Source organism: Manis javanica, chromosome 5 (genome assembly GCF_040802235.1).
Source record: "Manis javanica isolate MJ-LG chromosome 5, MJ_LKY, whole genome shotgun sequence".
Classification (NCBI taxonomy): domain Eukaryota; kingdom Metazoa; phylum Chordata; class Mammalia; order Pholidota; family Manidae; genus Manis; species Manis javanica.
In genome coordinates this window covers 101000941-101016943 of record NC_133160.1, presented here as the reverse complement: position 1 = coordinate 101016943, position 16003 = coordinate 101000941, and the positions used below count along the sequence as shown (strand labels likewise).

General features: G+C 39.6%; 1 protein-coding gene across 23 annotated transcripts in view; it reads left to right on the top strand.

Moving 5' to 3' along the window:
- The window catches only part of HERC3 (HECT and RLD domain containing E3 ubiquitin protein ligase 3), a 119730-nt gene extending 113027 nt beyond the window's left edge, over positions 1-6703 (top strand). For 16 of the 23 annotated variants that reach the window (XM_037020111.2, XM_037020110.2, XM_037020101.2 and 13 more), the window contains one exon: positions 334-6703. In XM_037020111.2, the coding sequence (XP_036876006.2) occupies positions 334-542 (209 nt within the window). In that variant the 3' untranslated portion in view covers positions 543-6703. The remainder of the gene's footprint in view (positions 1-333) is intronic. The other 7 variants (XM_037020104.2, XM_037020100.2, XM_037020118.2 and 4 more) reach the window with 2 other exon arrangements.
- The last annotated feature ends 9300 nt before the right edge of the window (positions 6704-16003 follow it).

Sequence of the window (16003 nt, the reverse complement as noted above, 5' to 3'; positions counted from 1 at the left end):
CCTCTTTTTCTATGTCAGTAAGTGCTCTCTGATATTGTGAAGGCTCATAATTTGAGCATCTTTCAGTTGGGTGGATTATTTGTGTCACTATAAAATTAGCCAGTGAAAATTACAGAATTTTTATTCTTGTAAAGTCAAAAACCAGGATTTGAAAGGTAGTCTCTTTTGCTTTCTAAGAATGGACGTGTATTAGAGCAATATGTGTCAGCACATAAAGTGTGCTTCTCACGTGGGCCACAAGGTGTCTCACTTCATCTCCTTCCCTTGCAGGGCTCCTGAGCCCAGCTCGCCTTTCGGTCGGTAGCCAGTAATGCTGTTTCCCTTTCTCCCCAGTGTTCCTAACCGGCAGCGATCGGATTCCCATATATGGCATGGCGAGCCTGCAGATCATCATCCAGTCCACAGCCAGTGGGGAGGAGTACTTGCCTGTGGCCCACACTTGCTACAACCTTCTTGATCTCCCTAAATACAGCAGCAAAGAGATCCTGAGTGCACGGCTGACGCAGGCCCTCGACAACTACGAAGGGTTTAGTTTGGCCTGAGGCTCCTTAGCTTGGTCTTTGTGCCTCAGTGTCCACATACAGGCCTATACAGAAAAATCACGGGGAGTGAGTTCTATTTTTTTATTGCATAAGTGGGTTGGGAATTTTGAATCCTGAACCTGGGCAATGTGTTTCTAGGGTTGTTAACAGTAAGCAACCTTTTTGAAAAATCGGGAGTTGGGGATGGGATAAAAAATCGGCTCTTGTATGCGAGGTGTTCTATTTTTAAACCAAATTACCGATTGTTTGTCCCTTGTTGCACTGTATGTTGCACTCTGCTGGATAAAATGGCAGTGGACTTTCATACTTAAATTTCCTAAATGTCTCTCTTAGCCCCAGTCTTCCCTCACAATGCTTCCTTGTCCTTCTCTTCTCATTACTCTGCACGAATGATTTTGACCTCGCTGACCTTTCTTACCTGCACATGTAGAACAACATCTCCTTTCTCTGCATCCTAGAAAATGCTCCTAGCTTTTTGCAGCCCTACTCTGAGGACAAAGGAGGAAAGGACTACTTCTGAAATTACCAATTTGAACAAGCTGAATCTGGGTCCATTACTTTGGCTGAATTCTTAAGAATTTATGGGAGCCTTTATGAACACATCCTGGTTTAAAAGAAAACTTATTGAGGGACTAGCAATCTCCCATGGCTTTGCCTATTCCTGGACCTCTTTGTAGATGTGCAGAGCAGCCTATTTACAGCAGCTGAGCCTAGTTGTGTCTTGTTGCTCAGCTAAGTTCCTTTGACAATAAGGTGAGGTGATAGGCCCCCCCACCCCTTCATTATCTCGCTTTTGGAGCAAGTTGCATTAAAAGTATCTTCAAGAGAAGCAGAAATAAATTTCTTGTTCCTTCCGCTATCACAGTATGTCCTCTACCACTTTGTCGTCTTCCCTTTCTCTCTTCATCCCATTCTTTGCTACTGGACTTAATGCTCCCTTCCTCTCCTCCGAGTGGCTGCATGTAGTCTTTTTTTCCCTTTCACTCTTCCCTAATTGTTAAGACTTAAGGACATTCTTCATCATGGAACTTTATTTCATTTGAAATGTTTACAGTGGGATTTCAGGGGGGATTGTGTTTAAAGCAAATATATGTATCTAAAAAATGACAAGCTCGACCTTCATCATGGGATAAAAAAAATTCTACGTGATCAAAGATCGTGTCAGCCTAATTTTAAAGTCCTAGTCACTAGAGAAAATACTTATTTATATAAGATAAAGTATTTATGAACCATGATACAACATTAAATTTCAATGGATTGTAGATTTTTGCTTTTTCTTTCTAAAACTTATTCCAATTGCTAAATTGGTAGTTTTTCAGTCTTTATAATACAAGATTAAAAAAAAGATATACAGTTATATGAAATGTTTATTTTCTATTTGTGTGCATATAGTTCAATATTCTGCAATAAATTTGGTGTTTTAACTTAAACCTATCTCCTTTGGACTTGCAGAATGGGTAGCTTGCTTTCAGTGGTAGAATTAAGTCATCTACCCAAGTAATCTAAGAGGAGGTCAAATATGATTCCCTCCACAAGAAAGTAGAACCAAGTGCTGGAGAAATGGAGAGAAAGACAGAGGCAGGACCCAGGGTAGGGAGAGCAGACATCCTTACGGATGGATGAGATTTCTGAAGGTTGTGATAGGTGAAAAGGCAATTCCCATGGAGGTGTATTTAGGGACCAGCCAGGAACAATTTGAAGGGAGGATCAGAGGAAATAGAATAATATAAATAAGACTGGGGAGAAAGATGGTAGGTTTGGGGCTGAGGAACCAAGCTAAGCATTGGGGCTTGAATTGGTAGCCACAGAGGATTTGTTAAAATGTTTAGAACCTTGGGGAGAGGGTGGGAAGCAGTGATATATAACTTGAGCCTGGTTTTAAGAAGAAAATGTGAATGGGGTACCTTTGGAGAAATCGGAGTTGGAAGGCCTGAGCGGAAAGACAGCAACTGAGAGCCGTGAGGATGGTGGCAGTGGAAACAGAAAAGATTTCTGCACAGGAGAAATTGAAGGTGAATCTGTAATGTATTAACCTAATTAACATCAAGCATATAAAATGGAGCAAAAATAAAAAAGGAAAATTGGGCTAAACCAATTATAATGTATTGTTTCACCAGACTTAATAGATGGTTTAAAGGTGGTATGGAGAGCAGTAGCTTTCCATTAATAAATTCCATTCAATAAACATTTAATAGATAGCACACTTACTTGCTAAGTCTGAGGGACAAAAAAGCCACATTTAATTTCTAAAAGAAGGAGCCAGCTTATTTTAAATTTCTGGCCCTAAGAATCCTCATCTATGAAATAAGGAAATTGGACCAGATAATTTCTGAGATACTTTGGAGCTCAGTCACCAAGAACAGTGCATGCATGTAAAGACACTTAGTATTCTAAATATTTGTTGCATGAAAGATTCTGTGGTGCTTCCAAAACACTATGATTTTTCTATAATTTCCTCTTTTACTTTCATACTTATTGATTTGGAAGACTTTCTTTGGATTAGGCATTTCTGGACTTACCTCCCTGCCCTGCAAACCTCTGGAAGTTTCTTCACTGTTATCTACCAATTTAATTAAATTATTTGGCAACTTTTGGTGGTTGGGATTTAATGAAAGGGTAACAGGAAATTTAGCAAGTTCTGATAGCTCCATCTATTCCATGTGAAAGCCTTTCAATGCCTTTAATGGTTCTCTGTTAATAATCCTGGAGAACGGGTTGGCAAACTATAACCCATGAGGTAGAAAGTAAAACCTATTTTTAAAAGGGTTGAAAATTTTAAGATGTGTATGTGACAGAGATTGTATGGCCTACAAAGTCTGACATTTTCATATCTAGCCCTTTTGAGACCAGACTTGCAGAGTGGGTAACCTTAGTCTTAGGAGGAACTGGGTTACAGTTTGATGTTGAACTACAGAGAACAAGTATTTGGGCCTGTCACAGAACTAAGAAAATCAGGCTTTATCTAAAATTAACTCATAGAAAAGGATACTAAGGTTTTGGCCATAACACTATGTTATGATTGTGTGCTGTGTGGCCTTGGACAGGTTTCTTAACCTCTCTATACTTCATTTTATTCCTATTAAAAATAGGGGTAGAAATAGTGCCTACCTATGGAGTTATGAGAATTAAATGAATAAATTCACGGAAAGCACATACAACAGTACTTAGCACATAACAAGCTCTGTAGTTAGTACTGTTACACCAGTTTTTCACATGGAGAAACTGCCATGTACATACCTAGGGGAGACTGCACAGAAAATATCCAGGGTGGCTACATCTGCTTGGGGCCCAGATCAGGCCCTGACTTCTGTCACTTGCCTGCATCAGTGTGCTTACCTGCAGCTAGTTCCTCCTGTTGTGCACCTGCTTGCCTGTGGCCCAACCCCATCACTGGTCTTTACTGCCATGTGTACTTGGCGAGACCGAGCAGCTCTGGTACTACACACCAACAGCCAGGCCCCACATAGCTGCCAGGGTGCCAAAAGGTTGACTCCAGCCCTTGCTGTCCACCCTGGTGCCCACCTCTATGTATGTGTTAGTAACTGGCCCCTGCCACTACATAGGCATCTGTAGCTGGTCTCTGCAGCTGTGTGTGTGCAGACTACCAGCTCGGGCCTCTACTGCTGCCTCTGCTAGTCCCTAGGTGCTATATCTGGAGGTGCCACTGAGGAGCCCCAACAGCCACTGCAGCCTCTGTGGACTCTCCTCAGTGCTTGTCAAGGACAGTGCAGCTGTAGATGCTCTGGATCCCAGCAACCTAAGCCAAAGAGATACCACGCTGCGCCCTTCCCCAGACTCATTGCCATTACATACTTCTGCACTTGGTGTCCTGCACCACTTGACCCAGGGTCACAGAATGCTGCAGGTGGCAGGTGAGCCCTCACTTACCAAAGTCAGGCCATAAAGTCCAGGGGAGGAGACTTCTTCAAGTGTAGACATGCAAGGTTACAGGGATCACAAAAAATCAAGGAAATGTTTCCACCAAAAGAATACAGTAATCTCCAATAACTGGCCCCAAATAAATGGAGATCCATGGATTGATTGATAAAGAATTCAAAATAATTGTTTTAAGAGTCTTGGGTAGCTACAAGAAAGACAATTTAATGATATCTGGAAAATAATACAAGAACAAAATGAGGTGTACAACAAAGATAAATTTTGGAGTTGAAGAACATGATGACTGAACTGAAGAAGTCGAACAACAGATTCAATATATGACTTGTTTAAGCAGAGGAAAGAAACAGTTCAAAGACAGATCAACTAAAATTATCCAGAAGAGTAAAAAGAAAATAGAAAAGCAATAAACACTTATAGTACTTAAAGGACACTATTAAGAGAAATAATGTAAACATCACTGGAGAGTTACTGACAGAAGAGAGAATGAGAAAGGGGTATAAAGCTTATTTGAAGAAATAATGGCTGAGACCTTCTCAAGCCTGGGAGAGATTTGGACATTCAAGTTCATGAAACTAAGTCACCCCAAAATTTCAATCTAAAATGATCTTTTCCAAGATACAGAATACAATTTTGTAAAAAAAAAATCAACAACAGGGTTTGAAGCAGAGAAAAAAATCTCATGTAAGGGAATCCCCAGAAGGCTATCAGTAGATTTCCCAGAAGAGACTTTGCAGGCCAGGAGAGTGGGATGATACATGCAAAGTACTGAAAGAAAAAAAACCCTGCCAACCGAAGATGCTTTACCTGGTAAAACTGTCTTTCAGAAATGAGATGACTTTCCCTAACAAAGGCTGAAGGAGTTTATCACCATTAGACCTGATTTATTTAAAAAAATGCTTGAAGGAGTTCTTAAAGCTGAAATGAAAGTTTACTAATTAGTAACATGAAAATATACAATACACTGATTAATGTAAGTACATAGTAAGATTCAGAATCCTTAATACTATAAATTGGTGTGTTAATCACTTAAATCTAGTATAAAGGTTATAGGACAAAAATAATAGCTATAGCTAAAATAATTTGTTGATGGGTACATAACAAAATGATAAATTTTGGCATCAAAACATCAAAGGGGGAATTAAAAGGGTAGAATTTTTGCAATTGAATTAAAATTGTTACTAGCATAAAATAGACTTACACTATAAGAAGTTTTATGTAAGCCTCCTGGTAACCATAAAGCAAAAACCTACAGTAGAGTCACATAAGATAAAAAGAAGGGAATCAAAGCATACTACTATGGAAAATCATCATTTCACTAGGGAAGGCAGCAATAGAGGAGAAAGGAACAACAGAATGATAAAACAGCTGTAAGGTGGCACCTTATTTTGTGTACCTACCTAAATATGTACTATCAATAAATATTCTAAATGTAAATTGAATTTTCAAGACACAGAGCAGCTGCATGTATTTAAAAAGAAGGTCCAACTATATGCTACCTACAAGAGACTCAATTCATCTATAAAGGCACATATAGGCACAGAGAAAAGGGATGGAAAAAGGTACTCATGCAAGAAAACCAGAAGAGCAGGGTCAGCTATAATTATATCAGACAAAATAGACTTTAAGCCAAAAATGGTAACAAAAGACGAAGTTCACTACCTAATGAGAAAAGGGTCAATTTATTAAGATTTAACAACTGCAAATATCTATCACCTGACAGAGCATCTAAATACATAAGAAAGGAGAAATAGAAGGGAGAAATAGACAATACAACAGTAGAGGACTTGAATATTATACTTTTAGCAATAGATAATCCAGATAGAAAGTCAACAAAGAAACATTGGATTTGAACAGATTTTAGACCAAATGGACCAGATTCATACAGAACATGTGATCTACCAGCAAAAGAATACACATCTTTTTAAAATACAGAACATTATCCAAAATAGATTATATATGTGAGGTCACAGAACAAGTTTTAGCAAATTTAGGAAGACTGAAGTCACCATGTATCTATACCAACCACAATGGTATGAAACTAGAAACCAGTAACAGGAAGAAAGCTGGAAAATATGCAAATTTATGGAAATCAGATAACATTCCTCAACAAAAAATAGGTCAAAGACGAAATCAAAAGGGAAAAATATCTTGAATCAACAAAAAGGAAACCACATACCAAAAATCTATGGCATACAGCAAAAGCAATTTTAAAGGAAGCTTATAGTGCTGAATGTCTACATTAAAAAAAAATTCAATAAAACTTTAAGCCTCGAGGAATTAGAAAAAGAACTGCTAACCAAGTTAGCAGAAGGAAGGAAATAACAAAGATCAGAGCAGAAATAGAGACCAGAAAAACTATAGAAAAGATCAACAAAATAGCTGACTTTTTCAAAGATGTCAACATTAACAAACCTTTAGCTAGATTAAGAAAAAAAATGACATAACATTGTAAATGAAAGGAGGAACATTACAACTGACACCACAAAAATACAAAGGATCATAAGAGACTGTTATGAACAATTTTATGCTAACAAATTGGATAGCCCAAAAGAAACTGGTAAATGTTTAGAAAAACAACTTACCAAGGTTGAGTCATGAAGAAATAGAAAATCTGTACAGGTCAGTAATGAAGGAGATTGAATCAGTAATCAAAAACCCTCCCAATATAAAAAGCTCAAGACCAGGTGGTTTCACTGGTAAGTTTTACCAAAAATTTGAACTCAAACTCTTCCAAAAAAAATCAAGATGAAGGAACATTCTCAAACTCATTTTATAAAGTCAGCATTATCCTGATATCAGAGCCAGATTAGGACACTACAAAGAGAAAACTAAAGATCAGTATCTCTGATGAATATTGATGTAAAAATTCCCAACAAAATATTAGCAAATTGAATTCAACTGGATATTATACAATGATTCAGCAGGATTTATCCCTGGAATCCAGGGATGGTTCAGTTAATGAAAACTAATAAATAAATGTAACATACCACATTAATAAACTAAAGATAAAAACCATATAATCATCTTAATAGATGCAGAAAAAGCACTGGACAAAATTCAACATCCTTTCATGATAAAAACTCTCAACAGATCGGGAAAAGAAGGAACATACCTCAACATAATAAAAGCCGTATATGATAAGCTCACAGCTAACAATATACTAAATGGGGAAAGTCTGAAAGCTTTTCTTGTAAAATCAGGAACATGTCAAGGGTGCCCACTCTCACCCCTCACAGTACTGGAACATAGTACTAGAAGTCCTTGCCAGAGTAATAGGCAAGAAAAAGAAGAAAAGGCATCTAAATCAGGAAGGAAGTAGTCTTTGCAGATGATAATACTATATATAGAAAATCCTAATGACTCCCCCAAAAATATTAGAACTAATCAGTGAATTTGATGAAGTTATAGTATACAAAATCAACATACAGAGATGAATTGTTTCTATATCCCATATGCACCATTGGTGGGGATGTAAATTGGTAGAGCATTATAGCAAACAGTATGTAGGCTTCTCAACAAATTAAAAACAGAACTACCATGTGATCTAGCAATCCCACTTCTGGGCATAGATCCAAGGGAAATAAAAACAGTATTTTCAAGAGATACCTGCACTCTTATATTCATTGCACAATTATTTACAATAACCAAGATATGGAAACAACATAAGTGTGTCAATGGGTGAATGCATAAAGTTGTGTGGTATATATGTACACACACATATGTATGTACAATAGAATATTATTCAATCATGAGAAGGAAATTCTGCCATTTGAAATAACATGGATGGACCTTGACAGTATTATGCTATGTGAAATAAGTCAGACAGAGAAAGATAAATATTGTATGATGTCTGTCACTCATATGTGGAATCTACAAAGCCAAGTTCATAGAAACAGAGAGCAGAATGTTGGTTACCAGGGTCTGGGTGGAGGCAAGAGGGAATGGGCAGATGTTGGTCAAAGGGTCCAATTTCATTTATAAGATGAATTAATACTGGGGATCCATGAACATAGTAATTTGTTAATACTTTAATATGTATTTGGTAATCATGTTATACTATATAAGTATCAAATCAACATGCCTTAAACTTACACAACATTATATGTCAATCATCTGTCAATACTATTGAGAAAAACGAAAGGTCAAAAATAGTCAAATCATAGTTAAGCACATGATAGAGGTAAAGGTAGAATGAAGGGAAGGCATATGACAGAATACCAATGTAGATTTGAGGTGAAACCCAATGAAGAGAATATTCTGTGTTGGGATGAAACATGAGAAAAAGTAAAAAACATGAGAATTTTGTCATATCCTCTTAAAAAGAAACAAATTTGTTTGTCTCCAGTTTTCTTTGGTGCTTAAAAAAATGGAACCATGCAGATGTTAAAAGTCATGAAGTCTTTAAAATATTTAAGAACATGTTGCCTTTGACAACTTTAACTTTGCTGGTAGGCAAGGTTGCTTGAGTTAAAAGTCTTCCAGTTTGTAAATGTCTTCATTTTTAAGAGATGCCTTTAAGAAATCAGGAAAGCAATCCTAATTACAATTGCATAAAAAAGAATAAAATACCTAGGAATAACTTAACCAAGGAAGAGAGAGACCTATACTTTGAAAACTACAAGACACTCATGAGAGAAATGACAGAAGACACCAATAAATGGAAATACATCCCATGCTCATGGATAGGAAGAATTAATATTGTCAAAATGGCCATCCTGCCTAAAGCAATCTACAGATTCAATGCAATCCCTATAAAAATACCAACAGCATTCTTCAATGAACTAGAATAAATAGTTCTAAAATTCATATGGAACCACCAAAGACCCCAAACAGCCAAAGTAATCCTGAGAAGGAAGAATAAAGCTGGGGGGATTACGCTCCCCAACTTCAAGCTCTACTACAAAGTTACAATAATGAAGACAATTTGGTACTGGCACAAGAACAGACCCATAGACCAGTGGAACAGACTAGAGAGCCTTGATATAAACCTACACATATATGACCAATTAATATACTGTAAAGGAGGCATGAATATACAATGGAGAAATGACAGCCTTTTCAATAACTGGTGTTGGTAAAACTGGACAACTACATGCAAGAGAATAAAACTGGATTATTGTCTGACTCCATACACAAAAGTAATCTCAAAATGGATCAAAGACCTGAATGTAAGTCATGAAACCATAAAAATCTTAGAAGAAAACACAGGCAAAAATCTCTTGAATAAATTCTGAGAAGGAAGAATAAAGCAGGGGAATTACGCTCCCTGATTTCAAGTTCTACTACAAAGCCACAGTTATCAAGACAATTTGGTACTGGCACAAGAACAGACCCATAGACCAGTGGAACAGAATAGAGAGCCCAGATATAAATCCAAGCATATATGGTCAATTAATATAACATAAAGGAGCCATGGATACACAATGGGGAAATGACAGCCTCTTAACAGCTGGTGTTGGCAAAACTGGACAGCTACATGTAGAAGGAAACTGGATTATTGTCTAACTCCATACACAAAAGTAAACTCAAAATGGATCAAAGATCTGAATGTAAGTCATGAAACCATAAAACTCTTAGAAAACAAAATAGGCAAAAATCTCTTGGACATAAACATGAGCAACTTCTTTATGAACATATATCCCTGGGCAAGGGAAACAAAAGCAAAAATGAACAAACGGGACTATATCAAACTAAAAAGCTTCTGTACAGCAAAGGATACCATCAGTAGAACAAAAAGGCATCCTACAGTATGGGAGAATATATTCATAAATGACATATCCAATAAGGGGTTGACATCCAAATTATATAAAGAGCTGATGCACCTCAACAAACAAAAAGCAAATAAGCCAATTAAAAAATGGGCAGAGGACCTGAACAGACATTTCTCCAAAGAAGAAATTCAGATGGCCAACAGCCACATGAAAAGATGCTCCACATTGCTAATCATCAGAGAAATGCAAATTAAAATCACAATGAGATATCACCTCACACCAGTTAGGATGGCCAACATCCTAAAGACAAACAACAAATGTTGGCGAGGATGTGGAGAAAGGGGAACCCTCCTACACTGCTGGTGGGAATGTAAACTAGTTCAACCATTATGGAAAGCAGTATGGAGGTTCCTCAAAAAACTAAAAATAGAAATACCATTTGACCCAGGAATTCCACTCCTAGGAATTTACCCTAAGAATGCAGCAGCCCAGTTTGAAAAAGACATATGCACCCCTATGTTAATCGCAGCACTATTTAAAATAGCCAAGAAATGGAAGCAACCTAAGTGTCCATCAGTAGATGAATGGATAAAGAAGATGTGGTACATATACAGAGTGGAATATTATTCATCCATAAGAAGAAAACAAATCCTATCATTTGCAACAACATGGATGGAGCTAGAGGGTATTATGCTCAGTGAAATAAGCCAGGCTGAGAAAGACAAGTATTAAATGATTTCACTCATTTGTGTAGTATATAAACAAATCACAAGGAACAAAACAGCAGCAGACTCACAGAACCGAAGAATGGACTAACAGTTACAAAAGGGAAAGGGACTGGGGAGGATAGGTGCGAAGGGAGTGATAAGGGGGAAAAAGGGGCATTACGATTAGCACACATAATGTAGTTGGGGGGGGGGACATGGGAAAGGCATTATATACAGAAAAGACAAGTAATGATTATATAGCATCTTACTACACTGATGAACAGTGACTGTAAGGGAGTATGGGGTGGGGATTTGATAATAGGGGGAGTCTAGTAACCATAATGTTGTTTAAGTAATCGTACATTAATGATACCAAAAATATCTCTTGAATATAAACATGAGCAAGTTTCTCCTGAACACATCTCCTTGGACAAGGAAAATAAAATATAAAATGAACAAGTGAGACTACATCAAACTAAAAAGCTTCTGTACAGCAAGGGACACCATCAGTAGAATAAATAGGCATCCTACAGTATGGGAGAATATATTCATAAATGACTGATGAGGCGTTAACACCCAAAATATATAAAGAACTCATGTCTCAACAGCTAAAAAAACAACTAACCTGATTAAAAAATGGGTGGAGAACCTGAACTGACATTTCTTCAAATACAAATGGCCAACAAGCACCTGAAAAGTTGCTGCACATCATTAATCATCAGGGAAATGCATATCAAAACCACAATGAGATATTACCTCACTAGTTAGAATGGCCACTATTCAAAAGACAAGAAATAACAAATGTTGGCGAGGATGCAGAGAAATGGGAATCCTCTTACACTGTTGGGGGGAATGTGAAGTGGTGCAAACACTGGAAAGCATGGAGGTTCCTCAGAAAACTAAAATGTAGAAAATTTTCACATTGGAGGACTCCATTTGATCCAGTAATCCCACTTCTAGGATTTACCCAAAGAAAACAAAATCCCTGATTAGAAAGATGCTCCCCTGTTTATTGCTGCACTATTTGCAATAACCAAGATATGGAAGCAACCTAAGTGTTCATCAATAGATGAATGGATAAAGAAGATGTGGTACACTTGCACAATGAAATATTATTCAGCCATAAAAAGAAATATTGCCATTTGCAACAACATGGATGAATCTACAGTGTAACAAGCCAGGTGGAGAAAAAAAAATACCATATGATTTCACTTATTTGTTGCATATAAAAACAAAGCAAAACGGAACAAAATAGCATTAGACTCATGAACACTGAGAAGGGACTAGTGGTTATTAATAGGAAGGGCTTGGGGTTGGGGGGGACAATGAAGGGGATAAAGGGGCACAGTAATTCGCAATCACAATATAAGCTGGTCACGGGGACAGTAGTATAGCATGGAAAATACAGTCAGTGATCTGTAACATCTTTCTATGTTGATAGATAGTAACTGCCTAGAGGGTGTGAGGATTTGCTAATGTGGGTACTGTTGAACCACTGTGTTGTACATTTGAAACCAACATAAGATTGTATATCAATGATACTTCAATAAAAAGAAAAAAGAGAGATGCTTTTAGCATTGATAGGAGCCATTGGCAAGCTCCACCTGCTGCCTTATTTCAGGGAGTAGGGTCTCCCTAAGATGAGGAGGAGCTTGTTGTGATAAGAAAGAAGAGAAGGTCCTGGTGTTTTCAGAAAAGGTGTAAATTCTCCCCTGTAGATTAGATCAAGGGGAGTTCTCCCATTAGAAGTGACATGAAAGCTATCGCTGAGGCTTTCCAACCCAGCTTTTTGGTAAAATGGATTAAACTGAGAGCAGAACCCTGTGAAGGGTGCAGCATATGCTGGCTTCTGACTAGAACTCTGCATGGGGATGCTAACCCAGGCTCTGACGCAGACAGGAGCTGCTTGCTTGCTGACTAACGCAGGCAAGGGTTTACATGGCCATCTGGAATTCCCTTTACTTGTGCAGTGAGGAACCAGGATGTGCAACAGAATAGGTGCTATGGGAGGTGTCCACCCCACTGTGGGCCGACTCTATTGATCTGTATTAATAACAGCCTCTCCCACAGATCAGTTAATCCAGGTTTTGATGGTCTATTTCCTTCCAAAAGTAATGGAGTATTTACTCCTGCATTATGTGTAGCATGGAGAAAATTCGTTCAGATGTCAGCTTTGTTCGGTCTTCCAACAGCAGCTGGATGCTTGGCAGGGTGCATGATCACATGGTCTTCAGATCTTCTAAAAGCTAATATTCCTAGGCATAATCCCAGGGGAGTTGGACACAATCTATGGTAATTACAGATTCAGATCCCATTGGTGTTGAACTTCCTAAGAAATTTAAGTAAGAATTAAAATACACACACCCCTCAGATGAAGGCAGATGCTAAACCAGATTAGCCTTTCATGGTCACCTCTTTAGGGTTCGGAGAAAAAAGCAAGCCAAAGAGCAGATTCAGAAATAATCTCCCACAGTGTCACAAGAGGCCAGTGCACTTGAGGGTGAGGGTCAACAGCAAGTGCCAGCTAGGTACCGGCTTGAGGTCCCAGCAGGAGTGGTGCAACTGCCGAGAGCTCCTTGTTAAAAGTGGGTCTTCCTGACCTTCGTGCCTGGGTGTTCTGGGGAGCTCAGATGTTTGTGCAGCAGGCCTGAGGACTCTCAAGTTCAAGTCCTGGCAGACTGCTTGGAGAGGAGACCCAGAGTTCTGAGTTTCTGAGCTAACGGCAGGCAGGGCCTCACTGTATGAGAAAGTAAGATCATCGAGCCCGGAGCTTGCCCTGCGGCTGGCCTGAGCAGTGGCAGCTACATCCCCCATGCCCAGCACCTGGGTGGTGGGGAGGAGGACCCCAGGTGCTTTCCCAGGCTCAGTCTTGCCCCCAGTTCGATGAAATTTAGTATGCTAATTAGGAGCATGCCAAAACTGGAGCAACTCTCTTCCCTAGGGTATGCTTTGTTTTCAGTTGTTTAAAAATACACTGAGAGAGAAATTGCAGGATACCAAGTGACCTAGAAATCAGTTCAAAGGTTATTCTATTCCTTCATTCCTCAGAACTCAGGCATTCCCACATTGGTCTCAGCTGCAGTCTCACTTAATGTTTTTCACATGTCTGAGCGGATCTGGACTCCCCAAACATAGAGGAGTTTGCCCTGTTCCCTGAGGGAAGGAATTTAGCAAGCACAGATCTTTCTGAGAAAGCTGCACACTGGCTTTGATGCAATTTGCTTGAGATTATTAATAGTCACAATTTTATTTCCATCCCCTAGAGAATGGACCAGTGCTCCCATAAAATCTTGTTTACTCTGTTAATGTGGATTTGTGCTACAAGCTGGAGGTGTGCTCTCACTTACACAAACCAGGGATCAGAGGGTGAGGAGGGTGACGGCAGGGAAATATTGTTCCTTTTTGGCCTGGTACAGTTCAATAGGTCTTGTTGGACTTCAGCAAAGAACACTTGTCTCAATCGTGGTAATACCCCACTACCATCACTTACTGAAGATTCATTGTGTGCTCACTCTGTGTTTATCCAAGTGAATTCCCATAATCTATAAGGCAGGTACTATGATGATTCACATTTTTCAGGTAAAGAAATTGAGACCAGGAGAGTAAGTAATGCCTGTAGACTGTACAGTGAGGCCGTCTGGCTGCTGCTGACCTTAAGCTTCAAGCAGCATTTGATCTCAGTTGGTGTCATCAAATGTGCTGGTCTGTTAATTTAGGATTTGTAGTTAGTTGGACCTGCTCATTTCCACAAATACCCAGGACACTGCATCCTCTACTTAAAGCCAGGTCTATGGAGCAGCAGCATGGCAGCACCTGGAAGTTGTCAGAAAGGCAGAACGTCAGTCCCCTTCCTGCCACGCCCCACACACTGTACCTAGACCCCTAGACATTCTCAGGCACGTTCAAGTTTGAGAAGCACTGCTCTTTGCTACCAGATGGTATTTTTTACATTCCTCTCTCCTTCCCCCCTGTACCCCTGCACCCCTTTATCTAATCTTGTCTGGTAATTTTAAATTCTTTAAAAATAACAGTTACACACAAATCACAAGGTCTCAAAATACCTTACCAAGAAGTACTCAGCTGTAGAATCAGAAGCATGACAAGGATTTCTGAGCATCTCTGAATTGCTTTTGAGAAATTACAAATTCAAACATCTAAAAGACATGGGCTTCAAAATTCAGTTAGTTATTATAAATAAACAGAAAAAAATCACACACACACAGGCCCTGCTGAGATACGGAGGTCCAGCAGGCCTCGGAGACTGGGTTCTTGCCGCGCTTTGCCCTGGGCTGTGTACCCCTGGCGGATGCCACCCATCACGTAGCCACCCTGTGGTATAAGCCTTGCTGATGATGGAGAAGAAACGTGCGAAGCAGGCTGTCAGAGACCCGGGCTCCTGCCCAGCCCCATCTGCCTGCCTGCCTGCCGGGTTCTAAAAAATCCGTTTGGGAATTATGACTTTACCGAATACGACATTCCACTGTACCTATTAGCCTTGATAAGCTGACCCAGCTTGGTGAGAAGTCTGATATATTTTGTCTTACAAGATACAGGGTCCATTTCTAGACGAGGTAACATAGGCCGTTGAAAGGGTGGAAGGAGACTGCCGCCCCCGCCCAGCCTGCCGCCTGCCCACGTCCCGGGGTGCCCAGTCCGGCAGGCCGTCCCACGGCGCTGCGCCCCCTGCAGGATTAGGAGCGACGCCGTCCGTGGCGGGGTGGGGGCTTCAGAGCACAGCGACTCTCAAACGGGCTGTGGGCCTGGTGCTCTCGGGCTAGCATCGCTTTCTGGTCCCTCTTAGCGGCAATATCAAAATGTGATTTAAGAAAAACGGAAGGGCAGTTCATGCTGCCTGCCACTTCTGCCTACATTTTATTGCTTTGGACCCCGTGTTTCGGAAGTTAAATTATTCAGAGTGAGCCTCAGTTTGAGCAGAATGGCCTGAAGTGGCCCCTTGATAGCAGTACTGGGACTTTGTACACTGACAGCCCACAGTTTGAATCCTCGTGTCAGTATTAGGACAAGGTCTTTACTCCAAGTCCTTTAAAAAAAATTTCAGGTTTAATATATTTTTAATATTTCCTTTTGTCACTTAGAGCATATGCAACACGTGCAGTTTAAAGAACACCTGCAAGTCTCCTCCCCC